The sequence below is a fragment of the Mustelus asterias genome, chromosome 23 (assembly GCF_964213995.1).
Source record: "Mustelus asterias chromosome 23, sMusAst1.hap1.1, whole genome shotgun sequence".
NCBI classification, from domain to species: Eukaryota; Metazoa; Chordata; class Chondrichthyes; order Carcharhiniformes; family Triakidae; genus Mustelus; species Mustelus asterias.
In genome coordinates, this window is record NC_135823.1 from 35,016,587 (window position 1) to 35,044,085 (window position 27,499).

The following is a 27,499-nucleotide window of genomic DNA, read 5'->3' on the forward strand; positions in this document are numbered from 1 at the left end:
CATTGTGCAGTCATCATTGTGGACTTCTGACCTTATGATGGAGGAAGGTTATTGATGAAGTAACTGAAGATGATTGGGCCTAGGATGCTACCCTGAGAAACTCCTGCAGTGATGTCCTGAAACAGATAATTGACTTCCAATCTCCACAATCATCTTCCTTTGTGCCCGATATTACTTCAATTAGTGGAGGTTTCCCCTTTGATTCTCATTGACTCCAGTTTTGCTACGGCTCCCTGATGCCACACTAAGTCAAATGCTACCTTGATGTCAAGAGCAGTCACTCTCACCACACTTCAGGAATTCAGCTCCTTTGTCCATGCTTGAACCAAGTTTATAATGAGGTCCAGAGCTGAATCACCCTTGTGAAACCCAACCTGAGAGTCAGTGAGCAAGCACGTTATTGCTGAGCAACTGTCAGTTGATAGCACTGTTGAGGACCCTTTCCATCACTTGACTGATGATTGAAAGTAGACTGATGGGGTGGGAATTGGTCAAGTAAATGTCAGTATTGTAACTGTGTTGGAACAGCTTGGCTAGGGGTACGGCAAGTTCTGAAGCACAAGTCTTAAGTACTATTGCCGGAATGATGTCAGGGCCTATAGTGAAGTTAAGGTCACAAGCAGATCAGCCTTAATCTTATTGAACAATGGGCCAAATGGCATACCCCTGTTTCTATGGTATAAACCAGAGCTGAGACAATACTTCTGCTTTTATAAAGGTTCAGCATAACTTCCCTGTTTTTATATTAATTTTTTCTCTTCATGAAGCCCAAGACCCCATTTGGTTTGTCAACCATTCTCTCAAAAGATGTGTGAGTTAGGTGGATTGGCCATGATAAATTGTCCATTGGTGTCAGGGGGATTAGCAGAGTGGGTGTATGGGGTTACAGGGATAGGGCCTGGGTGGGATCGTTGTCGGTGTGGGCTTGATGGACCGAATGGCCTCCTTCTGCACTGTAGGGATTCTACGAAAATGACTGGCCACATTAAAAAACTTGGCACATGAACCCTCTGTCCTGCAGTTTGATATCATCAGCAAATTTTTAAAAGTTAACAAAAATTCAGAGGTGGTTCCATCAACTTATAACTATGACCAATGAAGTGTGTGTGTGTGTTGGGTGTGGGGCTGCTGTTGGGTTCAATGTTATGAGATCCTGATTGGGGTGCAGCTTAGTGCATGAGTAATTCATTTGAGACCATGCTGCAGTTGATGTTGGTACAAACCACATTCTGTTTTATTGGTAGAGCTAACTGATTAATTATTTTGGTAGAGGCATGACAAGCCACTCAATCAATTATTTTACCTTGGATTTAGTGAAGCCAGTAGTAGAATCTGAATAGAGTTTGTTTAAGAATCACTGAATAATCAACCCACAGCTTCAAAGCTGCAAGTTAATTAATGGTTCAGCTGCTGAAGTCTTGCCGTTGTAAACTTGGGATTGTTTAGACTCCATTCTTCAGGTTATTTTCTGGTACCCATTATTATTTGATATAATTAACATAACAAGAGTTTGCATTTTATAATTTAATGTGTGTTTAGTATTAGTGGATATTTTTGGAAATTTTAAATGGATACTTTCACTTCACTTCTGACAGGAGCCCGGACCTGCTAAAGTTGCAGTTACCAGTAGCAGTATGCCAATTGCTGAAAAGGTCCCTAGTACCAGGTCAACACTCTGGCAAGAACAAGAACAGCTGAAAAATAAAGATCTTCATGTCATCAGTAACATGATGAAAAGTCCTTCACAGAACCAGTCTTCTGCTTTCACGTCTTCTGGACCGGCAATAGTGCCTAAAGGTTAGATGGCAGATGCAGTATAATGTGGATAAATGTGAGGTTATCCACTTTGGAAGCAAAAATAGGAAGGCAGATTATTATTTGAATGGGTGTAAATTGAGAGGTGGATACTCAGTGAGACCTTGGTGTCCTCGTGTATCAGTCATTGATTCTGGCTTAGGACAGAACAACGGGTTTCTCAAACAGGCTTTTCTTCAAGCACGGCTAGTTGGGAATTGATGAAACTTCCTGCTGTGACCTGAGCTCTGATAGCTAACTTGCAAAGGGTGACCGTGCCTCTGATGTAATGTTTCTCCCTTTTGATCTTCCTTTATCTGAACTAACCTTCTCAGGATTTACTCATAATTACCTTCATTTTGTGAGTTCAACTTTTAGAATATAATTGTGAGATTCTTACCCATCTTCTCCTCTGAACTTCTATCATTTTTGCTTAAACTCTTAATGTTTGATCCTTCTATACTTCCCCTAAGCAAACATCTATTTACAGTGTTGCTAGGCTTATCAACATATCAAAATAGTAGTTCCGCCAACACAGCCAACCTATATCTATTACAGTTTCTATTTTTAATTTGTTTATTATTTTAAACATAGGACCACCAGAACACATTTCCAATTATTGTATTTCTTTGCTTTTCATTTTATCACGATTTCCTAACACCTTGTTAAACAGTCTGGACTTCAACTAAATAAAGTTGCCAGAAATCCTTCTGCTAATAATTCTAAAAATGTTTGAGAAAGTTAAATTACTGAAATGCGATTTTAAGGAGTATGTTAAAGGGAATAGACAATCAGGTTAATTTGTAGGCCGTTTAATTATTAACAATATTAAGAGTAAAATATAGAAACAGAGTTGATTGTTAGTCTGTGGAGTTTGTTAAATCAAAAGCTGTAAATAAGCAACCTGGATTGTCCCAAGGCAGTGATAGAATTTCTGTCAACAGGTGTCTCTGTTCAAAATTAGCTTTTATTTACAGGAACCATTGGCCTGCGTTTTCATCGAGCTGAAACTGGCTCAATCACTTATTACAGTGACATCATTGAAATTCCAGGACTTTGCTCTAACACAAACGTGGATCTACTTTCAGATTGAATGAAATACGCAAATATCATTGCCCTGTGTTCTTGTTCACACCCCCACGTTCATTGCTGTGTAATCACAGCCTCTTTGTACAGGAGCATTAGGTTTTTCATGCAATTTCTGCCAATATATGAACTATACGGTGTGCAAGTAAAATTTATCTAGTTATAGACTTGCTTGATTAGACTTGGGGTACAAGGAGGTTTCCTAACATCATTTTCTTTCGATTATGATGAGAGAATTAAAATACTGCTTTTTTTTTATAGCAGTGTATTCTAAGCATTTTATCTCTGCTACCTTGTTGGAATTCTGTTGTACCTTTACATTCTGATTCTAAACAAGTTCTGTGTCTTCCTCCTGAACAGAAAACCAGAGTGCGGTTAATTGTAATGAGGTGGATAGCCAGCAGAAGAAGCGTGTGGAGAGTGGCTATTTTTCCCTGGAGAAGCTGAAATCTGACTCAAATCACCTCACCTCTCCTCCTGGAAGCAGCATCACCAGCAGGTACAGTTCCTCTGAGAATAGCATGGTAACACCATGCCACTCTAGCCTGTACAGCAATCCTTTCCCTCCAACAGGTAACCTTCACAGCAGTGGTTCTTGTGTTAGCTCTTCCCAGAGCTCCTTGGACTCAGAGACCAGCAGTACCATGCTGACGAGCATAACCAGTTCAAACGGCAGGGTTGGGGAAGGGTCATGTCATTCCCCAGCTACAAGGATCAATCTGGACTATGCCAGAATGGCAGTTATCCCCAAAGCCAGGAGGATCAGCAGCAAAAAGGCCTTTCGAGTAGATGAGCACCAGGAGCAGCGGTTTCGTACCTGCAGTCCTGGCAAAATGGAGTTGGAACGCTTGTTTGGTTCTGAACGAAGGTAAGAAACTGAAGGTGGTGGAAACTCATTGTCGATATTAAAATCTGACTCTTATTACATACCCATTCCTGTAGAGCAGCAGTTTCTGACTAAGGACAGGCACTAAGCCACTGTTTCCTTGAATTTTGAATGCACACTGGATCTGAAAAGATTTAGCTACTGGAATATGCCTTCAGTAAATTACAAATTTATTTCCTCAAGAAAATATGAGGGTAAAAGGGTATATAATAAGCGATCATCAAACATGGTGTTTCTACTTCCTGATGCTTTTGAATCTTGCATGTGTTTTAGATTACTCCTTATTGCAATTTCTTTAACTTTTTTTTCAGATCTTCCTTCTGTGCATAATTCTCTCGTGGGATAGTAGCTTAGAGCTTGTTCCCAGCCTCTGGTACTGACTATATTGAGGGCTTTAGTACTGTCTCCATGTTGTACTGTATTGTGTATCAGTGACTGCTATGTTTATCCTTTTTTAAGTGTGCTGAGTTCATTCACAACCAGCTGTGATAACTCAAGGCACTGATATTCAGGAGCATTATTGTGCTGAGGCCATGATATGTAAAGGAGAATGTTTTACTCTACAGCTCAGTTGCTGCTTGTAGAATCTTATTTCATGGTATCAAATAAGCAGTTGTTGTTAAACACCTTTGTGAATTTTGCTAGTGTCATTAAGAGATTCAGAAAAGTTGAAGTTATTCACTTGTCTACCTCCATATTCCATGACATGCTGCCATAAATGTTTCACACAGCAGGTGGCAGGATCAGGCCTGTGATTTGCTGCCTGTCTTCTGGTCTTAGTTCAATTCACTAGTGGGCATGTACAGCATATTGAGCTGGTTCAGTGACTGTTACGGAAGTGAAGTTACTGTTCAGTGCCTCTGTGGTCTCGTAGGCCTGTTGGAGGAGATTAACTTGAAAGAAATACATGCATTTTATATGCAGCTTTTCAAGACTACCAGATGTCTCCCAGCTTTATGACCAATGAAGTACTTTTTAAGTGTAGTCACTGTGGTGATGTAGGAAACATGGCAACTAATTTGTGCACAGCAAACTCCCACAAACAGCAATGTGACAATGACTAGATAATCTATTTTTGTGATGTTGATTGGGAATTAAATGTTGTCCAGGGCTGGGATAACTCCTTTGCTCTTCTTCAAAATAGCACCATAGGATTTATTTACATCCACCCGAGTAGGCAGATGGGGCCTTGGTTCAATATCGCAACTGAAAGAGCACACCTCTGACAGTGCAGGACTCCATCTGTACTGCACTGGCGTGTCGGCCTTTAATTTTGTTCTCAAGTGAGAATTGAATCTGGAATTTTGTGACTTGGAGAAGTGTGGAGACAGAGAGTGTTGAATCTCTGTTTCCTGAAACTGATTCTAATTGACTGTAAGTGCTGGCTTTTTCTGTGAGCCTGGAAAGACCTGACCTGGACATTTTTGCATCTTCTGAAATGTGCAAATGATTTGTCTGTGACTTTGCCTGGGGTTTTTAACTTTTCACACAAGGGCCGAGTTTGCAGAGCTTTTTGTGAGCTGTGAGGAATGTGGGTGTGGAGGCAGGCTGGTTAGAAGGTATGCCTCAGTTCTCCAACACAACAGCCCAGCTCCCAGTATCGTTCAAAGATCCCCTAAACCACACCTTCGTCCCCATACCCAGCATCCAACCCCCATGTCACTTCAGATCGTCCTGCCACCCATGCCCCTCAGATCACCCATGCCATCTTCTACCACCTCATTACTCACACCCCATGCTCCTTAGATTACCTCATCTGACCCCATGTACTCTCCATAGCCACTTACCCAGTATGAAGTTTGTACAGTCCTCAGGAGCTATGCAACAGCAATGGGAATTATTTTAAAATAATTGGGGGAAAAAAAATCAAACCTCTAACAATCTAATAAAACCCTGAATTGAAACGCGTTAACACTGATACCAGAAAGAAAAACTACGTCAGTGTAAAAAAGTGCAAATTAGATCTGTAAATAAACAAGAAAACACCTCAAAAGCATATTCTGTTATTATAGCCTCCTGAAAGTTTTGATCGTTTTTGACTCAATAGACCATCTTCTGAGCTCAAGCCATTATTAGCATTTGAAACCCAGCCAAGCATTCATAATGGATGCAGTGATCATGACAAAATCTTCCAGCTATATTGCCTGAAACTGACAGAGTGAATGTCAGTCAATGAATGGGAGTTGATGCATTGATTTTTTTTTCAGCTTTGAAAAGCAGGGTATTAGAAACATAGAAAACTACAGCACAAAACAGGCCCTTCGGCCCCACAAGTTGAGCCGAACATATCCCTCCCTTTTAGGCCTACCTATAACCCTCCATCCTATTAATAGAAACATAGAATACTACAGCACAAAACAGGCCCTTCGGCCCCACAAGTTGTGCCGAACAATTGTTAACAGTTAGAGCTGCCACTTAATTTAATCCACAACAGTAGAAATGTCAGCAGATGCTGACAGGTTATTTTACATTTCTAATGTTTTGCGGCACTTTCTACAATGGAAAAAGTTCTGTAATACATAACAATACACACAAAATGGTGGTCAATGGAAGGACTGATCCCTGTGATGAATCACTGGATTAAAACACATTGCAGCATCTAATAGTGACATTTGAAAGTGTCTTTTTGCGCTTGCCTTTCAGAATGCTCCCAACACCGCAGCACTGATTGAACAGTCTACAAGGTGGTTCGTTTTTTTTAGGGTTTCCAAAACCCTCATTAGCACATGACAATTGTATGCAGGAGAAAATACAATTCTCCAGTGGCCCTCACAAAGGGTTCCAACCAGCAGGGGGGTGGGTACCTGAATTGTAGCTCCGGTGTACAGTAGGTTGAGAGTAGTGAGGTCATGGATGAGGTTTCAGAGTCGCAGGAGTGTACTGGCAGGCAGGAAGACGGTTTGAAGTGTGTATACTTCAACGCCAGGAGCATCCGGAATAAGGTGGGTGAGCTTGCAGCATGGGTTGGTACCTGGGATTTCGATGTTGTGGCCATCTCAGAGACATGGATAGAGCAGCGACAGGAATGGTTGTTGCAGGTTCCGGGGTTTAGATGTTTCAGTAAGTGCAGGGAAGGTGGTAAAAGAGGGGGAGGTGTGGCATTGTTAGTCAAGGACAGTATTACGGTGGCAGAAAGGACATTTGATAAGGACTCGTCTACTGAGGTAGTTTGGGCTGAGGTTAGAAACAGGAAAGGAGAGGTCACCCTGTTGGGAGTTTTTTATAGACCTCTGAAAAGTTCCAGAGATGTAGAGGAAAAGATTGCAAAGATGATTCTGGATAGGAGCGAAAGTAACAGGGTAGTTGTACTGGGGGAACTTTAACTTTACAAATATTGACTGGAAAAGCTATAGTTCGAGTACTTTAGAGGGGTCGGTTTTTGTCCAGTGTGTGCAGGAAGGCTTCCTGACGCAGTATGTTTATAGACCAAAAAGAGGTGAGGCCACATTGGATTTGGTACTGGGTAATGAACCAGGCCAGGTGTTAGATTTGGAGGTAGGTGAGCACTTTGGTGACAGTGACCACAATTCGATTACGTTTACTTTAGCAATGGAAAAGGATAGGTATATACCAAAGGGCAAGAGTTATAGTCGGGGGAAAGGAAATTATGATGCGATTAGGCGAGATTTAGCTGGCATAGGTTGGGGAAGGAAACTGCAGGGGATGGGCACAATTGTAATGTGGAACTTGTTCAAGGAACAGCTGCTACGTGTCCTTGATAAATATGTACCTGTCAGGCAGGGAGGAAGCAGACGTGTGATAAGATACTTGGTAGTGTGGATGAACAGAGGGATCTGGGTGTCCATGTGCATAGATCCCTGAAAGCTGACACCCAGTTTGATAGGGTTGAATCTCTTGTGAAGAGGAAGAAGGAGACTTATGTTAAGATGAGACGTGAAGGCTCAGTTAGGGCGCTTGAGAGTTACAAGTTAGCCAGGAAGGACCTAAAGAAAGAGTTAAGAAGAGCCAGGAGGGGACATGAGAAGTCTTTGGCGGGTAGGATCAAGGAAAACCCAAAAGCTTTCTATAGGTATGTCAGGAGTAAAAGAATGACTAGGGTAAGATTATGGCCAGTCAAGGACAGGAGTGGGAAGTTGTGCGTGGAGTCTGAAGAGATAGGAGAGGCACTAAATGAATATTTGTCGTTGGTATTCGCACTGGAGAGGGACAGTGTTGTTGAGGGGAGTACTGAGATGCAGGCTGTTGGACTGGATGGGATTGATGTTCATAAGGAGGAGGTGTTAGCAATTCTGGAAAGGGTAAAAATAGATAAGTCCCCTGGGCCGGATGGGATTTATCCTAGGATTCTCTGGGAGGCTCGAGAGGAGATTGCAGAGCCTTTGGCTTTGATCTTTGTGTCGTCATTGTCTACAGGAACAGTGCCAGAAGACTGGAGGATAGCAAATGTTGTCCCCTTGTTCAAGAAGGGGAGTAGGAACAACCCTGGTAATTATAGACCGGTGAGCCTTACTTCTGTTGTGGGCAAAGTATTGGAAAGGATTATAAGAGATAGGATTTATAATCACCTAGAAAGGAATAATTTGATTAGGGATAGTCAGCACGGTTTTGTGAAGGGTAGGTCGTGCCTCACAAACCTTATTGAGTTCTTTGAGAAGGTGACCAAAGAGGTGGATGAGGGTAAAGCGGTTGATGTGGTGTATATGGATTTCAGCAAAGCGTTTGATAAGGTTCCCCATGGTAAGCTTTTGCAGAAAATACGGACACATGGGATTGAGGGTGATTTAGTGGTTTGGATCAGGAATTGGCTATCTGTAAGAAAACAAAGGGTGGTGGTTGATGGGAAATATTCATCCTGGAGTTCAGTTACTAGTGGTGTACCGCAAGGATCTGTTTTGGGGCCACTGCTGTTTGTCGTTTTTATTAATGACTTGGATGAGGGCGTGGAAGGATGGATTAGTAAATTTGCGGATGACACTAAAGTCGGTGGAGTTGTAGACAGTGCGGAGGGAAGTGGCAGGTTACAGAGGGACATAGATAAGCTGCAGAGCTGGGCTGGCAGGTGGCAAATGGAGTTTAATGCGGAAAAGTGTGAGGTGATTCACTTTGGAAGGAGTAACAGGAATACAGAGTACTGGGCTAATGGTAAGATACTTGGTACTGTGGATGAACAGAGGGATCTGGGTGTCCATGTGCATAGATCCCTGAAAGTTGGCACCCAGGTTGATAGGGTTGTTAAGAAGGCGTACGGTGTGTTAGCTTTTATTGGTAGAGGGATTGAGTTTCGGAGCCAGGAGGTCATGCTGCAACTGTACAAAACTCTGGTGCGGCCGCATTTGGAGTATTGCGTACAGTTCTGGTCGCTGTATTATAGGAAAGATGTGGAAGTGTTGGAAAGGGTGCAGAGGAGATTTACCAGGATGTTGCCTGGTCTGGTGGGAAAATCATATGAGGAAAGGCTGAGGGGCTTGAGGTTGTTTTCGTTAGAGAGAAGAAGGTTAAGAGGTGACTTAATAGAGGCATACAAGATGATCAGAGGATTAGATAGGGTGGATAGTGAGAGCCTTTTTCCTCGGATGGTGTTGGCTAGCACGAGGGGACATAGCTTTAAATTGAGGGGTTAGAGATATAGGACAGATGTTAGAGGTAGGTTCTTTACTCAGAGAGTAGTAAGGGCGTGGAATGCCCTGCCTGCAGCAGTGGTGGACTCGTCAACGTTGAGAGCGTTCAAGTGGTTATTGGATAAACATATGGATGATATTGGAATAGTGTAGATTAGAGGGACTTTAGATTGGTACCACTGGTCGGCGCAACATCGAGGGCCGAAGGGCCTGTACTGCGCTGTAATGTTCTATGTTCAACCTCTGAAGAGGTGCCTGCGCATATTGCAACCAAGGCCTTCCCTACCCATGAAAATGGCACACAAAAATGATGTGGAGTTGGGAAGGCAGAGGAATTCACCATTTTATGACCCAATTCACCCCTCTATTGGGAGACAAAAATCCAGTCTTAAGAATTCTACCGAATATCAGAGCTACTGATAGTCTTGCTCCCCGAAAACCTGGATAAGCATCAAAAGGCCTCCTGCACTGTACGTACTGAGGCCTCAGTCACACCACTTCTGTCTTGTTTGTTTAGGATAACCAACTTCTGCCACTAATAAAATATGTCCAACAAATCAAATGTCTGAGAAATTGAGGCAGGGCTGCGTTACCAGCAATAACCAACAAGTTTCACTTTTAAAAAATTATTTCATGGCATGTGGGTGTCACTGGTTAGGCTAGCATTTATTGCCCATCGCTAATTATTCTTGAGAAGGTGTTGGTGAACCACGTTATTAAACTGCTGCAGTCCCTGTAGTGTATAAACACCCAGTTAAGAAGGAAGTTTGAGGATTTTGACCCAGTGAAGGTGAAGGAACGGTCATACAGTTCCAAGTCAGGGTGATGTGTGGCTTGGAGGGGAACCTGCAGGTAATGGTGCTTCATGTATCTGCTGGGCTTGTCCTTCTTGGTGGCAGAGGTTGCAAGTTTGAAGGTGCTGTCAAAGGAACCTTAGTGAATTGCTGCGATGCACCTGGCACACACTACTGTTACCGTGAGTTGGTGGTGGAGCGAGTGTATGTTGGAGGTGCTGGATAGGGTGCCATCAAATGTACTGCTGTGCCCTGGATAGTGTTGATCTTGTTGGGTGTTGTTGGAACTGCACTCATCCAGAAAAGTGGAGAGTGTTCCATCACACTACTAACTTGTGCCTTGTAGATGGTGGACAAACTTTGGGGTGTCAGGAGGTGAGTGCAGTCCACAGATTTCCCAGCCTCCGATCTGTTTTTATAGCCGCAGCATTTATATGGCTGGTCCTGTTCAATTTATGATCAGTAATAACCTGCAGAATGTTAATGGTGGGGAATACAGCAATGGTAATACCATTGAACGTCACAGGAGATGGTTGGACTGTGTGGGCGATGTAAAAATTTAGCATGTAAAGCAAGGTGCAGATATTGTTGGTGACATTGCAGCATGCCATTATTTTATGGAGGGGTGTCATTTGCTTGGCTGGTTAACCTACTTCTTACCTGGAGGACAATCACAAAGCAATAACATGACTTCTGAAGTGTTTCACCTGACTTTTCACCTCTGTTTAAATTGTTAAGGCACATTCATGTAGATTCAGCAATCTTTGACCTTAACTCTGCTGCTTTAAATAGGCCCTTTGAACATTAGTGATGATTGAATTGAAACTCCCCTGAAACAGTTTTCAGAATGACTGACCTCTCTATACTCATTTGTAAAAACCTTCTTGGCTTTCTTCTTTAAAAACAATTATGTCTCATTGTTGTTTTTATTTTAATTTTTCCTTAACAATATTTTAATTTGCAGAAAAATACTTTGCTTTCTCATTGGGCATTGAATTAAACTGGATAGTCAAGTGGGATAATTAATACTTTAGCAATCCTTTCCGAGTCATCATGACCCAGACACTGGTGTAGGTCAGATATTCTAATAAAAAATCCCTTGCTCATTAATAGTGTTGTGTTGTGAGCCTGGAGCTATGTGACGTGTACATTAAGCTCCATAAATAAATTAATGCCACTTCTTTTCACGTTCAAATCTTTTTAGAATAACTTCTAAGTGTTACAAAATCTAACTGACAGCACAGTCCTTCCGTTCTGCCTGCATTCTGAATTAAAACAAGTTGTGCTATTGTTGCAAGTGACTCCAACCTGACTTCTCTTGACATAGGATTTTATTAATTAGGGAAGTGGGAAGAGAAAGTGTAGGATAAATGAAAAGAAAAATGTATTCTTTTAATTTTTTAGAAATATTCTCTGAAAGGGAATCCAGAACAATGAGGCCTAACCTTTAAGCCAGAGCTCAGTTGTTTGGGGAAGATGCCCTTAAATACTTCTTCACAAAAGAAGTAGTGGAAATATCAGGAACACTTCTTCTCCCCGCCACCCCCTTGCAAAATATTATAAGCTGATGAATGAAGTTGGAGGTCAGTTAAAAATTTCAAAACTGAAATAGATTTTTTCGTTGGGCAAAGATATTATTGGTTCTGGAATAAAGGCAGGTAGATGGAGTTAAGATACAAACAAGGTATAATCCAACCTAATGGCAGAATAAACTCAAGGGCTGAATGGCCTACTCCTGTTCCTTTGTTCCCATGTATGGTTGGAGATTAGGGTCCTGGAGAGACAGCGAGAGCTGTAGTAGGGAATAATAAGTTAATAGGGTCAGGGTAAAAGAGAGTATAATTTAGTCCAAATCAGGGTTATTGTGCATGTAAGTGAATGCATGGAATGTGGTAAATAAGATTGGTGAGTTACAAACGCAGATTGCCATGTGAAAATATGATGTGATTAAACAACAGAGACGTAGCTGAAAGAATGGCAAGACAGTGTTAAATATCCCTGGATACAAGGTATTCAGGAAAGAAAGGAAAGGAAGAAAAGGGAGAGGAGTGATGGTATTGATTAAGGAGAGCATTGCAGTGCTAGAGAAAAATAATGTTTCACTGTGATCAAGGACAGAATCTATTTGGCTGGAACTTAGGAATAAAAAGGTACAATTAAATTGCTCAGTGTAATCTGTAGGCCACCAACTAGTGGGAAGGATGTAGAAGAACAAATTTGCAAAGAAATTACAGAAAGGTGCAAAAATTCCGGAGTACTTATAGGAGACTTTAACTATCCAAATTTAGACTGAGGTAGTAGTAATAGTGTAATGGGAGGAGAGGAGCAAGAGTTCCTAGAGTATGTTCAGAAAGATTTTCTTCAGTGTGTTTCCAGTCTAACACGGCAACTTTGGTTCTTGGAAATCAGGTGGGACGAGTAGAATAAGTCTCAGTAGGCGAACATTTAGGGGGCAGTGATCATTGTATCATATATTTAGACTGACTATGGAAAAAGACAAAGAACAGTTCAGAGCTAGAAAAATTAATTGGGAAAGCCAAATTCAATGGGGTAAGAACTGATTAGGTTGAATAAATTGGAGTCAAAGCTTGGAAAAACAGTAGCTGTTAAGTGCACTACTATCAAAGAAGAGATGATTCAGGCACATTCCAAGTATGTTCCCTTGAAAGGGAAAGGTAAGGCAAACAAATCCAGAGATCCCTGGATGACAAAGGAGATAGAAATTAAGATAAATTAGATAACACTCACCAGTTGTCTTCTCCTCTTGGGCAGTTCCTCGGGTTTGGGGTTGACTTGCTTCCAGCTTGATGGTTTAGCGAGATGTTTTACCTCTTCAGAGATGCTTTGAGGGCATTCCTAAAGTGTTTCAGTGAAGGTGATTTAGAGCCTCAATGCTGGGCTTGTTGGTTTGTGAGAAAACTTGGCCGTAGGAAGTAACCTAACTCTAGCAATATTGACTGCTCGTTCTCCAACCTCAGGATAATTTAAAACATCCAACTTCACTGCTAGGCTGATGACTTTTCTTGCTTTCTTTGCAGCAGCAGGCACATTTACTGGGTGTTTCTCACTCATGTTTAAAAGTCTTACTCATAGGCAAAACTCCAAAGTTTAATAAACTCTGGCTTTGGATGCTTTTGAAAAAAAAATGAAATTGTCTCAAATACCACACTATTAACAACGGTGCTGACCTAACATGATCCAGTGTTGCATGAAGGGAGCCAATGTGCACTGCACAATGACATGCAAAGCATGATGAAACGAGAAAAAACTACACCGGAAATCAGGATTTATATTGAGAAAACACTACTTTATAGCAAATCAGCTTAAATTGGGACAACTTAAAATGAGGATACTGTATACTTAAAGAGAAGTTGTAAGAAAACATTTTCAGCATCCCTCCCCACCATTCAATAAATGCTGTTGTCGATGCTGCCCTATAATTTACTCCCTTGTTTAAATCCCAATGTTAGTTTCACTTGTCCTATCAAAATCCTAATACTGGTGCCTCTCATGCACCGTGTCTTAAGGTTGTTGTCTCTTTATGCCATAGAAATTAAATGAAAGTAAGTTAATACAGAAGCGAAAAAAAGAGAAAAGTAAAGAAATCTGAGAGTAAGAAGAAAAACAATAGAAAGACAGGAAAACGTAGAGAGGATTTTATGTATAAATAAGAGAGAGAGAAGGGTAATTGAAGGAGGATAAATAGGATGAGGTACAGACAAAAGTCCATGCAGAAAAGGACGGCGAGGAATACGCAGTGGAGAGGAAGAACAAGTGTAAGTGGTGTGAAAATGTCACAGGTGAGTGAAAGGGGTGTCAGGATTTCCTGCCTGATGCATCTTTTTGACATCTTTGAGAATATCACGGATGAAGTTGATAGTGATGTAGTTTATTTACTTCCTGGCTATGTTCCACATTTAACCGGTTACCATTTCAGTTTCTGCTTTGGTTTAATTAGAATGAGTTGACAGGGCTATCTCGCTATCCCACAATACTTTTCAAAGACTGGTGATTTACAGATGATGTTGAGTGACCTCTATTGGGGACATTAATTATTTGTTCTTTCTGGTTCACATCTGATTGTCCAGTGCTTTCTTTCAGGTGTTGCTGTTAATCTGCTCTTAGCTGTGTGCCCAGCATTGTCGCCTGCTCTCTGCCACGCATCCATTTGATTGCTGATTCTAGAGGACTGATTCTGATTGCTACCTGTTAAAGAAATCAAACCTTCATTTTACAATGAATGACTTTGCTTTGTTTTCAAGTTACCATAAATCACCAGTTAAGACTAGTCCACTGTGACGTTCTTGCCAGCCAGTCAGTCTGTGTTATATCTGTGGGCTGTTTGACAACTTTTCAGTTGCTGTGCATTTTGTTCACAATGAATAATAAAGGGCAGTTAGAATCATAGAAACCCTACAGTGCAGAAGGAGGCCATTTGGACCGACCACAATCCTACCCGGGCTCTACTCCAGCAACCCCACATATTTACCCTGCTATTTCCCTGACTCTAAAGTCAATTTTATCTTTAATAATGGACTCCAAGATCTTACCCATGACTGAGGTCAGGCTAACTGGCCTATAATTTCCCATCTTCTGCCCCCCCCCCCCCCCCCGCCTTCTTAAACAGGGGTGTTACATTAGCTTTTTTCCAGTCCTCTGTGATCTTCCCTGACTCCAGTGATTGCTGAAAGATCATCATCAATGCCTCCACAATCTCCTCAGCTATCTCCTGCAGAACCCTGGGGTGTAATCCATCTGGTCTGGGTGATTTATCCACCTTCACACCTTTCAGTTTCCCTAGCACCTTCTTAGTGATGGCCACTACATTTACCTCTGTCCCTGACTCTCTTGAAGTTCTGGCATGTTACTGGTGTCTTCCACCGTGAAGACTGATACAAAATACCCATTCAGTTCCTCTGCCATTTCTTTGTCCCCTATTACTCTAGGGGACAAACTTCTCCAGCGTCATTTTCCAGCGGTCCAATGTCCATTCTTGCCTCTCTCTTACCTCTTATATATCTGAAAAAAACTCTTTGCAATCTTCTTTTATATTACTAACTAGCTTACCCTCATATTTCATCTTCTCCCCCCTTATTGTTTTTTTTAGTTGTCCTCTGCTTGCTTTTAAAGGTTTCCCAATCCTCTGGCTTCCCACTATTCCTCACCTAACGGTATGCTCTTTGCTTTTATAAGCCATGGTTGCCTCGTCCTCCCCTTAACATGCTTCCTTTTCCTTGGAATGAATTTATGCTGTGCCTTCTGAATTATCCCCAAAAACTCCTGCCACGGTTGTTCCATAGTCTTTCCTGCTAGGCTCCCTTTCCAATCAAATCTGGCCAGCTCCTCCCTCATGGCCTTGTAGTTTCCTTTACTCAATTGTAGCACCGTTATATCCGATTCCAACATCTCCCTCTCAAACTGCAAGATGAATTCTATCATATTGTGGTCACTGCCCCCTAGGAGTTCCTTCACCTTAAGTTCCCTGATCGTCTGCCTCATTGCACATCACCAGATCCAGAAGTGCCTGTTCCCTAGAGGGCTCTTGCACAAGCAGCTCCAAAAAATCATCCCATAGACATTCCACAAATTCTTTATCTTGGGACCCGCTACCAACTTGATTTTCCCAGTCCACCTGCATATTGAAATCCCCCTTGATTATAGTAATAGTGCCTTTCTTGCATGCCTTTTCTATCTCCTGATTTATTTTCTGTCCGACATCCTGACTCCTCCCAGGGGCCTGTACATAATTCCCTTCAGGGTCTTTTTCCCTTTGCGATTCCTCAACTCTACCCACATAGATTCTACGCTATTTAATTTTGTTTCTTACCAACAAGACAATCCCGCCTCCTCTACCCATCTGCCTGTCCTTTCGATAGGACACATATCCTTGGATATTCAGATCCCACCTCTGATCCCCTTGCAGCCACGTCTCTGTGATGCCCTCAACATCATACCCTCCAATTACAATGTGTGCTTCCAGCTCATTTACCTTGTTCCGTATACTGCTTCATTTAGGTACAGCACCCTCAGTGCTGTGTTGATTGCCTCCCTTCCCATAGTTGTCCCTTTATCTGCTGTGCCTGAAGTTTCATTCCTGCCAATTCCCATACCTTCTATTCTATGACTAGTTCTGGAAGCTTTACTAACTTCTACTGAGCCCTGCCCCCCATTAACTAGTTTAAAGCCCTTGTGACTTCCCTACTTAGCTTTTCCGCTAGGGTCCTGGTCCCAGATCGGTTCAGGTGGAACCCGTCCTATCGGTACGTTTCTCTCCTATTCCAATACTGATGCCAGTGCCCCATGAAATGGAACCCATCTTTCCCACACCACTCCTTTAGCCACATATTTATCTCCCTAATCTTCTTCTCTCTTTGCCACGTGGTTCGGGTAATAATCCAGAGATTATAACCCTTGAGGACCTATTCTTCAATTTGGTTCCTAGTTCCTGATGTTCCCCAGACAGGTCCTGCTGTCTATGTTGTTTGTTGCAATGTGGACTACAACAACTGGATCCTCCCCCTCCCACTCCAATATCCTTTCAAGCCGGTTAGAAATGTCCTTTACCTTGGCACAGGGTAGGCAACATACCATGCGGGACTCTTTATTCTGCTTACAAAAGATGCTATTTGTCCCCCTAATTATGGAATCCCACCACTCTTGAATGGCCTCCCGTACCATGGTACAGTGGTGAGTTAGCTCATCCTCCCTACAGTCCTTTTCTTCATCCACACAGGGAGCAAATACCTCGTATCTGTTGGACAAGGTCAAGAACTGAGTCTCCTCCATTTCTGAATTTCGGATACCTCTACCTGCCTCATTTGCAGTCACACCCTGCTGTCCCTGACCAATGGCTGAATTGAAGATATTTAATCTAAGGGGTGTGACTGCCTCCTGAAACACAGCAACCAGGTAACTCTTCCCCTCCTGGATGTGTTGCAGTGACTGAAGCTCCGACTCCAGCTCAGCTACTCTGAGCCAGAGATCCTCGAGTTGTCAATACTTGCTCCAGATGTGGTCACGGCAGCTCGCAATGGGATTACCAGCTCCCACATCAAGCAGCTCTGGCACATCACTTGTTCAGCCATCTCTACTTAGTTAGGTTTTTAATTTAATTCAGATTAAATCTAGCTTGGTACCCTCTAGTAAGTGTGAAAAAAAAAGTAAAACTCTTACTTTACAAAATGTAGCTCAGATTCTACTCTTGTGAACCTGAGAAAGAATGGGTTAAGGACATGGGTCACCTGATTTATAAAGAACTAGTCAGGAGCCTCTCTCTTTTCAAAGTCTGATGTCAGCAGGAAGTAATCCTGACACAAGGAGAACGTGCAAACTCCACACAGTCACCCAAGGCCAGAATTGAACCCGGGTCCCTGGCGTTGTGAGGCAACAGTGCTAACCACAGTGCTACCATGTTGCCCTAAGATGAAGGGGAATTTTTACATAGAGGTTTATTATGACATGAAATGCCTCACAACAAATGTCACTGGAAACAAATCCTCAACAGCTTTTAAAAGGGAAGTAGTGTTTGAGAAAGAAAAATGTAACGGGGGATTGGACTAAGTGACTGGCTCTTTTAGAAAGTCAGCACAAGCACAATAGGTTATTCTTTTTCTGATGTAAAATTCAGTTGTACAAGTCAATGGAGCAGCAAGTATAAAATAAAACTGTCTCATGAGACTTGCCATACTATTCCTTATTTTAATTATTTTCTCCAAAACCTCAAAACTATGTAATTCCTTACTTCCCTAAGTTTTCCTTTCTCCCACAATCTGTTGAAAGATTGTTAAAGACTTTAAAAGACCTTTAAAACATGATGTCGATTAATCACAATTTTCTGATCTCAAGTTCTTTCCAATTTGGAAGTATCTGAGTTTTAGATTTTCATCAGTTTCTCACTGATAAATGACCCATTTATTTAACAAATTGTTTTATACCTCAAATACACTAAAAACATTTTCTTTGTTACCTCCAGACTTGATCACTTCAATGATCTCCTGGACAGTCTCCCATCTCACTCTACAAAAAACTTGTACTCATTCAAAACTCTGCTGCACAAGTCTTAATTCACTTCAGATCTCATTCATCCAACATGCTTGAGCTTGCTGACCTTCAATAGGTGGGCCATTCAACAACACCTCAATTTTAAAATCCTCATCCTTGTGTTCAAATCTTTCCATGGCCTTGCCTCTTCCTATCTGTGGAGTAGAGCTTCCTCCAGCCTTAAAGATCTTTGAGATCACCACTTTCCTCCAATTCTGTTCTCTTGCCTATCTCGGATTTTAATCACTGTACCATTGGTGGCTGTGTTTACAGCTGCCTTGGCCCTAAACTTTGCAGTTGCCTTGCTAAACCTCTCACCTCCATTAAGATGTTCCTTAACACCTACTTCTTTGATCAAGCATTTAGGTCTTTGGATCTGATTTCTCCTTCATGGGCCTGTTGTCAAAAGTCAGAAATGTTTTCATTGGTATCCCTCTTGTTAAGTGCATTAGGCTGCTTAACTATGTTAAGTATACTTATGAATGTATATTGTTATTGAAACATGAATCTATTGAATCACCATGCTGCAGAATTTAGCAGTAAATCTAGGAATAAATCAAATTTCTGACACTGGCTAGATGAACAGTGTAGTACTCTTAACTGAGCAATATGGTAACGTTTAACGTACTCAAATCAACTATGTTTAATGCTGTCTTTTTCCATAATGCTGTCCATTTCATTGTAAATCGCATTTAATATTGAAAGCACTATGTTCTGATAATCAATTGAAGATGAATCTGCAGTAGAGTTCATATCCTAGAATAACAAAGCCTCATGTTACTTAGTGCATCCCTGAGTTCCATTTTAACCAGGTTATGGATACAGTTAAAATATGTCTTGAACTCTGTTCTTGTGCTGCTAATGGGCCAGGTTTTTTTAACCAGCTTTAGAACCTGCAGTTTTTCCATGTCCTGTACTCTGAAACTATCCAAACAGAATGTGGTTCCATCACATAAATCTACTTTATTCTGAGCAGATCATTTATCTCATTTGTTTTTAATATTAAGTATATTAATTCTGAGTGATCAGACATGCAGCAAATTCACATTTAAAAAATGCTCATCCTTGTCTTCCCAATATTTCTAATACTTCCTGTCCCCACCCCTTAAAATGCCACATGATATTATGACAACTCTAGGCAAGTTGAATGATTGGAAGGTTGTACTATCTTCATCACTTAAAGTATGAGGATACCTGACTGTCTACTATAGATGCTTCATGTGATCAGACTTCCCATGTTTCCTTCTAGGAGGTCGCAGGTTATTGAACGGTTTGAGGCCCTGGAGATTGAACAAGCCCAGCAGATGGTATCCAGTTCCTCTTCTGAATCAAGCATTTACAACAAAAGATGTCGAGGTCGAAGTGAGAAGAGGTCCTATCCAAGGAAAAGAGTAAGCTTATGTAGTGACAATTTCTAGTCTCTATATTACCTATTTGTTAACAAAGAGAAACAATTTTTCATGAGTGACCATCTCAAATCTTTCATAATTTTAAATACCTTTACTAGATCCTGCTTAGTCATTAACACCAATGAAATGGAAGCACCCAATGACTATAATCTCACTTTCCTGATTTGTCCTAGTGAACCTTCATTATACCTCTTCCATTTTTCATAGTATCCTTTCTGCATAGAGAACTGCATCCAATACCTGAATTTTGTAGAAATTGCACCACAGCATCTGGGGAATTTAAATTCAATAATACATCTGGAATAAAAAGCTTATCTCAGTAATGATGATCATGAAACTACCACATTGTCATTCAAAATCCATCTGGTTCACTCATGTTCTTTAAGGGAACTACATCTGGCTCATGTGACTCCAAACCCATTGCAATGTGATTGACTCTTAACTGTCCTCTAAAATGGCCTAGCAAGCCATTTGTTGTATCAAGCTGGTACAGAAAAGTTAAATAGTAATAAACTTGACAGACCATCCAGCACCAACTTGGGCACCAAAAACAAGAAGGCCTAGTCAACCCTGCAGAGTTCTCCTCACTATCACCTGAGGGCTTCTGCCAAAATTGGGAGAGCTGTTCCACAGAGTAGTCAGGTAACAGCCCGACATAATCATACTTACCAAATTGTACCTTATAGTCTCCCAGAATCTTCCATCAATATCCTTGGGTATGATCTGCTCCAATGTCAGTTGGTGACGTAGTAGTATACAGGAGGGAGTTGACCTGCGAGTCCTCAGAATGGATACTAAATTTCATGAAGTCTTATAGCATCAGGGGCAGGGAATCCTCCTGTGATTACCATCTACCCCACCTTCTCAGCTGATGAATCTGTGCTTCTCCATGTTGAACACCGTGGACACCAGTTGTACTCTTGGTGGGGAAATTAGAATGGCTCAGTTGTGCCACTACTAATGGAACTGGTTGAGTCCTGAAGAAGATATGTCAGACCGTGCCTACAGTAAATGGTGGGAAAGCCAACAAGAGGCAAATATCTATTTGACCTTATCCTCTCTGGCTGTTTTAGAGACATCTTTTGATCAAAAAACTAACATGTCCAAGGATATGCAGCAAGAGGCACTAGATTGAACAACACAAGCGATGGAGAAATACAACATTGAAAAGGACGTTGCTACCTTTGTCAAAAAGAAGTTTGACAAGAAACACAATCCAACACAGCACTGCGTTGTTGGCACAAACTTCAGTATTTACTTTAGACATAAAACAAAACATTTCATCTATTTGAAATATTTGTAACCGATTTTATTTTGATTCCTGCCTCACATTGATTTAATGTTTTCAAGATATAATCATGCTCAAGTCATTTTTCTTTTCAGCCTCTCAGTGAGACTGCAAAAGCAACCTTTCCGAAACTCTGAAACAGATGAAACATACTTTTAGATTAGTCTGGTGATTCATTGAGTGTTGGGATGGTTGTGTTTTAAACAAATCTTTCTAATAAATTAATGACCTTTAGTTATTTGCTGGTTGCTACTTTAGGATTTTGTGTCTGAGTCAGATCAAATCAGCTCTGCTCCAGATGTTTCAGCAGTGTCTCTTGCACAATATCGCAGGGCAAAGTCATTGGACAGAAGAGCAACTGAATCAACAGTGACGGTAAGAAATTCCTACAAATTCTGGTTTAGGAGGATAGGGAAAGCCGCGAACAGGCAAAATGCAAGAACCTACAGATAGGGGAGGCAAGAGCACATGTACAGGAGGCAAGGAAGAAGACACAAGTTGGTGGAAGGGCAGCATGGCTGTGGGAGTGTAAGTGAAATCATCAGTTGTTATGGCAATGTTGCAACTAAGAACTCCAATCTTGTCAAGCAATTCTGTAGGTCTAAATTTATCTTCTCTTGCATGATGTGCCTATTTGTGTCATCTTGCTCTTGGTGTATGTTTGTCAGTGCATGCCTGCACCCATTCTCGCTCTGAGGACATGGGAAAGTTTCTTTTGGTTCATGGTTTTTATATGTTCTTTTATTGGTTATGCTGTTGTCTCTCATCTCTGGTTATTTACTCCTTTTAGCCAGATCTGCTGAATTTCAAGAAAGGCTGGATGACAAAACTCTCTGCAGATGGTCAGGTAAGAAACTGACACCGAATGTGTGATAATAGTTTCCTCATATCCATTTGAAGGGTCATGCTACAAGCAACCATTGGCACATGTCAGTTCCAGCTGTCTGCATCAAATCTATTTTCAACTGTACATAATGGATCTTCAAAAATGCTGCTCTATCATTTCAGCACACTATCACAATCATGCAGTGCCTGATTTTTATTCTCATATACTTAACGTAGAATTTTAGAAATACTCTGTGCAATGCTGCTTTTAACAAATTCAATGAGCTAACATTATTCAAATCCACAAACACATCTCTGGGTGACAAAGATATTGCAGAGCCAGGTGCTACTCCTAGGCTAGGTGTTGTTCTTCCATTGTATTTCCTCCAGATTTATGCAGCTGGTAGTATGCTGTTTGAAGATTAAAGATCTATTTGAAAAACATTTCAAATTATACTGTACTTTTCCTCATCATGTTAGCGCCTTCCACTTATTTGCAGCTTATGTTACTGTTTTGCAAGTGTCAGATTTGGGCACCAATGGCTCTTCAAACACTAAAATAAAAATAAAATGTTGCAGACGCTGGAAATCTGAAATAAAAACAGTAAATGCTGGAAATACTCAGCAGGTCTGGCAGCGTCAGTGGAGAGAAAAACCGAGTCAACATTTCGAGTCGAATATGACTCTTTCTCAGAACTCCAGTTCTAGAAAGTGTTATATTTGACCCAAAGCATTAACTCTGGCTCTTTAAGCGTGCAGTGGTCAGCTACAGAATGAGTTAAAAATGTTGAGTAAAGCACCTTCTGTTACATTCATCCATGCCTTAATCATATATTCCATTTTTGCAGGTACAGTTTAGTATCCAGTGATGGGTGCCATATTCTTTTTATATTTTGTAGGAAATCTAGTTTGATGTTATTAACCCTTTGAGAGTGATGCTCCTGTGTTTTTCAAACCTGTACCTCTGTTCCTTCTGCCCAAGGTGTCTCTGCTTTATTACATATGTATAACATTGATACAAAATCATAAAGCAATCCAGTTTTAGCAGTGAGGAAGACAGGAACAGTTGTCCAGGACTCCATTCTTATATCCTTACTGTGTAATATGGGACCATTTCCTAGATAGGAACATTACAGCATGGCATGAAAGGAGGGAATTGCCAAATGTTGGTGAGGCTTTTTAGGTAAGTTGTGCCAATATAACAGCATCAGTGACATGTTCTATTTTCTTTCAGTGGAAGAAGCATTGGTTTGTTCTGACTGACCAAGTTCTAAGATATTACCGGGATTCTGCAGCAGAGGAGGTGAGTGTCACAGCCATAGCCTTGAAGACTAGGTTGATTGGTGCGAAACTGCTAATGTTTATGGCTGTGTTGATATTTTCTTTCAGCTCCAGCCCTAAACTTCTCTCTTTACTCTTCTTGAATGCACTGACTCATGTCAAAATCTGAACAGAACTACGCTAAATGGCATTCTTAATGTGCGACACTGAACAGTGACTGCTAGCATGGTATTCAGCCAAAGGTGGAATGGCACTTTGGTCCAGTCCAATCACTCCTGTTCTTCTTACACCTGTACATTGTAACAAAATGTCGCAAGTGGGAACCTTGGCTAAATTACTGCTGTCTAACCTACAGACACTGAAGTGTTGTTTTCACTCCAACAGCTGAGATCCACATATGTACTAAATTAGGGATTTGTGGTCTGCATGGCTCAATCGGTGGGGTGGTGCATGCTGTCAATTGGTAGACATGGCTGTGTACCACTAATGAGGGTAGACGATTCTTTTGAACATGTTTTTTGTTATTTCTTGGTGACAGTGTTGCTGTTACAACAGAAATAGAGTCAGGCTCATGTATTAACAGCACTGGTTGTGATAAGAGTCTCACAGGGAAATGCTTAATAGCAAGTGTGTCTGTACAGCATAGCAAACAAAATCCAGTATCCAGCAGCATATATACTGCAACTGGGTAGTCATTGGATATTGTCCTAGTACCATCTATTATTGACAATGTCAGAACTCCCAGTGTATTGCATTGGGGTTTCAAGAACAAACTAAACAGAACTGTGCTATTTAACTGAGATTGGCTGCTGTAGAACTCTATCTATATCTTGCATAAGCTTCTCCACCTTTTTTTCCGCAGGCAGTGGATCTGGATGGCGAGATTGATCTAACTAGCTGCTATGATGTGACTGAATACGAAGTGCAGAGGAACTATGGATTTCAAATCCATGTAAGTGTAGATTTCACATGAAATTATATTCTAGAATAAATACATGAAATTGAGTATTGCCTCTATATCGTCAGATTGTTAAAGCTTTTATTGGATTTAACCAGAAGCATTTATTCCACAGCTGGTAGATTAGGGCTATATCTGCTGAGCGAGCCCTTGCTGCCTTAGTCAATGCTCGTGCTTGTTCTATTTTTGGTGTAGAAATTGTACGTTGATAGGTGCTAATATTCCTATAAGTGCAAAATTTCAAAGTTTTATTAATGATTAAATTGGCAACAGATGACCAGGAATAATTGCGAAACTCAAAATATATTTTGAAACAGCTGAGCTTTGTTCATCCTTTCAAGATCAAATAAATCCCTCAATTAGAATTCAGCATTGTTCTCTTTCATATAACTGTTGTTTTATGTTCTTTTTTAAATTGTTCATGTGATGTGGACATCATTGACAAGGCCAGTGCTTATTGTCCATCTCTAAATTGCCCTCGAAAAGATGGTGGTGAGGCACCTTCTTGAACCTCTGCAGCTTATGTGGTGTTGGTACATCCACAGTGCTGTTAGGGAGGGAGTATAAACACCTGAGTCCCAACTGAAATTCCAGCCTTTAATTCTCCCAGTATTCTATATGAAACCCAACCAAACCTGTGATTATATTCCCAATTATCTGTCATTCTGTTGTCTATCCTCTCTAATGCTGTTGTTGTACAGTTTCTATTCTATGTTTGTGTTTTTCATTGCAATGTATTTAGTGCATTTTTTTTCTTATGATCTAGACGAAAGTGGAGGCGTACATGCTGTCTGCCATGACATCAGGGATTCGCAGGAACTGGATCCAAGCGATAATGAAAAATGTGCATCCTATCACTACGCCAGATGTAACTAGGTAGGTACATAGGGAATTAAAGTGACCTAAGCGTAATGCCTGAAAAACCTTGGCAGTAGGAGTCCTTGGTGGCTGTCTTAAATTAATCTGAAGAATTAAACTGATTCTGATGCAGTAAATATCTATAAATAAAGAGGCAACCACACTGTAATGGAGTTAATCCTGCCCCTCTTCCATGGTCTAACCTCAGTACCTTGAAGTCATCCAAAACTCTGCTACCCTTGTCCTAACTCTCACCAAACCCCATTAACCCATCACCCATGCTTTCTGACCTACAATAGCTCCTGTTTAAGCAATACCTCTATTTTAAAATTTCCATTGTTTTCAAACCCCTCCATGGCCTTGCCCATCCCTTTCTCTGTAATCTTCTCCAGCCCCAAACACTCCTCCAACTTATCTGTGCTCCTCTAATTCTCACCTCTTCATTATTCTAGATTTTAAATCATCCACTATTGGTGCCTCCATCTATCTAGATCTTAAGCTCTGGAATTCCATCTCCCTCCTTAAACCCCATGCCTTTCTTACCACACTTTCCTTCTTTAAGTCATGTTTTAAAACCTACCTCTTTGACCAAGCTTTTAGTCAATTACCCCAGTATCTCCTTATGTGACTCAATGTCATGTTTTGTTTTCTAACATTCCTATGCAGTGTCTCAGGATACTTTGGAATGTTAAAGATGGTAAATAAATTCATGTTGTTGCTATTGTTGATGATTATCAATTAATTTAGCTCTTCTACCACATCGTACACCCACCCACAAAATAAACTATTTGCAGATTGGGTCACCTTATTGTAATTATTGTAATTGGAAATGTCCTAATGGGACTGTGTTTTTTCTTCTTGTAACTATGAAAAGCTTCTCACTGGCTTTATTTGGAAAGGGATTTATCAAAATCCAGAGTACAGGACACCAGAAAAGTTAAATGTAAACGGCAAAGGCAAACTCAGTCATAAAATATGTTGCAAAGAAGGGTGCAGTGCTCAATTTCCTTTTGTAAAGCAAGACAAGCAAGTGGCTCAAGGGACAGCCATTTGATAAATTGTGAAATGAAAGATATCAAAATGCAGCATACAGCAGAAAGGACAAGTGCTTTGATAAAGTTGTTGAAGTAAAAGGGAACAATCAGAAAAAAAAATAGTGCTGCATGATAAACAAATTAAGTCATTGATATGAAGCCAGGAGAAGCGCACAGAGTTCAGAGAAACCACTGAGTTAAAGGAAAACCTGTCGGAGCCATTAGCAACAGCACCAAAAGATCTGAGAGCAAACTGGATAGCCACAAATATATCTTTAATGGGAGCTTGTTCAGAAGTTGTGGTGTCAGTCTTTGTCAAAGGTTTTGGAAATGTTTACAGCAATAGCAAATGGCTCAAAGTATCTGAGCAGAGTTCCTGAGATTCATAGAATCCCAACAGTGCAGAAGGAGGCCATTTGGCTCATTGAATCTGCACCGACTACAATCCCACCCAGGCCCTATCCCCATAGCCCCATATATTTACCCTGCTTATCCTCCTGGCATTCAGGGTCAATTCATCATGGCCAATTTGCTTAACTTGCACACCTTTGGGGTGTGGGACGAAACCAGAGCACCCGGAGGAAACCCATGCAGATGTGGGGAGAATGTGCAAACTCCACAGACAGTCACCTGAGGCTATAATTGAACCCGTCCCTGGCACTGTGAGGCAACAATGCTAACCAACTGAGGTCCAAAGACAAGCAACAAGATCACTAGTGGAATAGTCATGGCATAAACTACACAACCATTCATGAGTTAAGACTAGAACCTTCAAGGGTGATGAATAATTTTGGAAGTCAACAACAACTTCATTGACCTTATGAATACTTATTTCCCTTCCCAGGTCATCTGGCAACATTGGGAGCTTGGTATTCAAGGAATGTGCTGACTAATGTAGCATAGAACTTTTACACATATTAAGATAGGTTTGACATACACAACGAACTCTTTTCTCATCTGTATTTCATTTTCTAACATTGAATCGATTTGTGCTTCTGATTCTGCAGTGCTTTATGAATCTTTGATTTTCTTTTAATGCAACACAGGAAGAGCTTTCCTCTGAAAATGTCTGTGCTGAAGCAAAGGTTGGAATTAGTCTATCTCTGTCATTTTGTTGTTTGTGATTAGCAGCACGTGTCATGTAGTTTTGATGTTTATTGGAAACATTTTATCTTCCCTTTCCTCTCCAAAGAATGTGTTCACAGAATCTCAGAATTTTTACAGTGCAGGTGACCATTTGGCCCATTGTGTCTGTGCTGACTCTGCAAACAAGCATCTTGACTTAGTGCTATTTCCCTACCTTTTCCCTATACTACTGCACATTGTTTCTATTCATCTAATGCCCTCTTGAATACCTCAATTGAACCTGCCTCCATCACACTTCCAGGCAGTGCATTCCAGACCTGAACACTCGATGTGTGAAAAAGATGTTTCTCACCTTACATTTGCTTCTTTTGCAAAACACTTTAAATCTGAGGCCTTTTGTTTTTGATCCTATTACAAATGGGAACTCTTTCTCCCTGCCTACTCTATTCCAGTTCCCTCATGATTTTGAACATCTATCTCAAATCTCCCCTTCACCTTATTTTCTCCGAGGAGAACAATCACAACCTCTCCAATCTACCCTCATATCTGAAGTTTCTCATCTTTGGAACCAATCTTGCAAA

The 27,499-nt window shown here is 41.0% G+C and overlaps 1 protein-coding gene across 5 annotated transcripts in view; it reads left to right on the plus strand.

Annotated features, from left to right (window-relative positions):
* Positions 1-27,499, plus strand: part of mpripa (myosin phosphatase Rho interacting protein a) — a 206,182-nt gene that overhangs the window by 137,200 nt on the left and 41,483 nt on the right. For 2 of the 5 annotated variants that reach the window (XM_078240235.1, XM_078240237.1), the window contains 9 exons: positions 1,596-1,797; positions 3,241-3,748; positions 19,429-19,570; positions 21,135-21,251; positions 21,667-21,723; positions 22,936-23,004; positions 23,845-23,934; positions 24,707-24,816; positions 26,879-26,917. In XM_078240235.1, coding sequence (XP_078096361.1) covers positions 1,596-1,797; positions 3,241-3,748; positions 19,429-19,570; positions 21,135-21,251; positions 21,667-21,723; positions 22,936-23,004; positions 23,845-23,934; positions 24,707-24,816; positions 26,879-26,917 — 1,334 coding nt within the window. The remainder of the gene's footprint in view (positions 1-1,595; positions 1,798-3,240; positions 3,749-19,428; positions 19,571-21,134; positions 21,252-21,666; positions 21,724-22,935; positions 23,005-23,844; positions 23,935-24,706; positions 24,817-26,878; positions 26,918-27,499) is intronic. The other 3 variants (XM_078240238.1, XM_078240236.1, XM_078240239.1) reach the window with 3 other exon arrangements.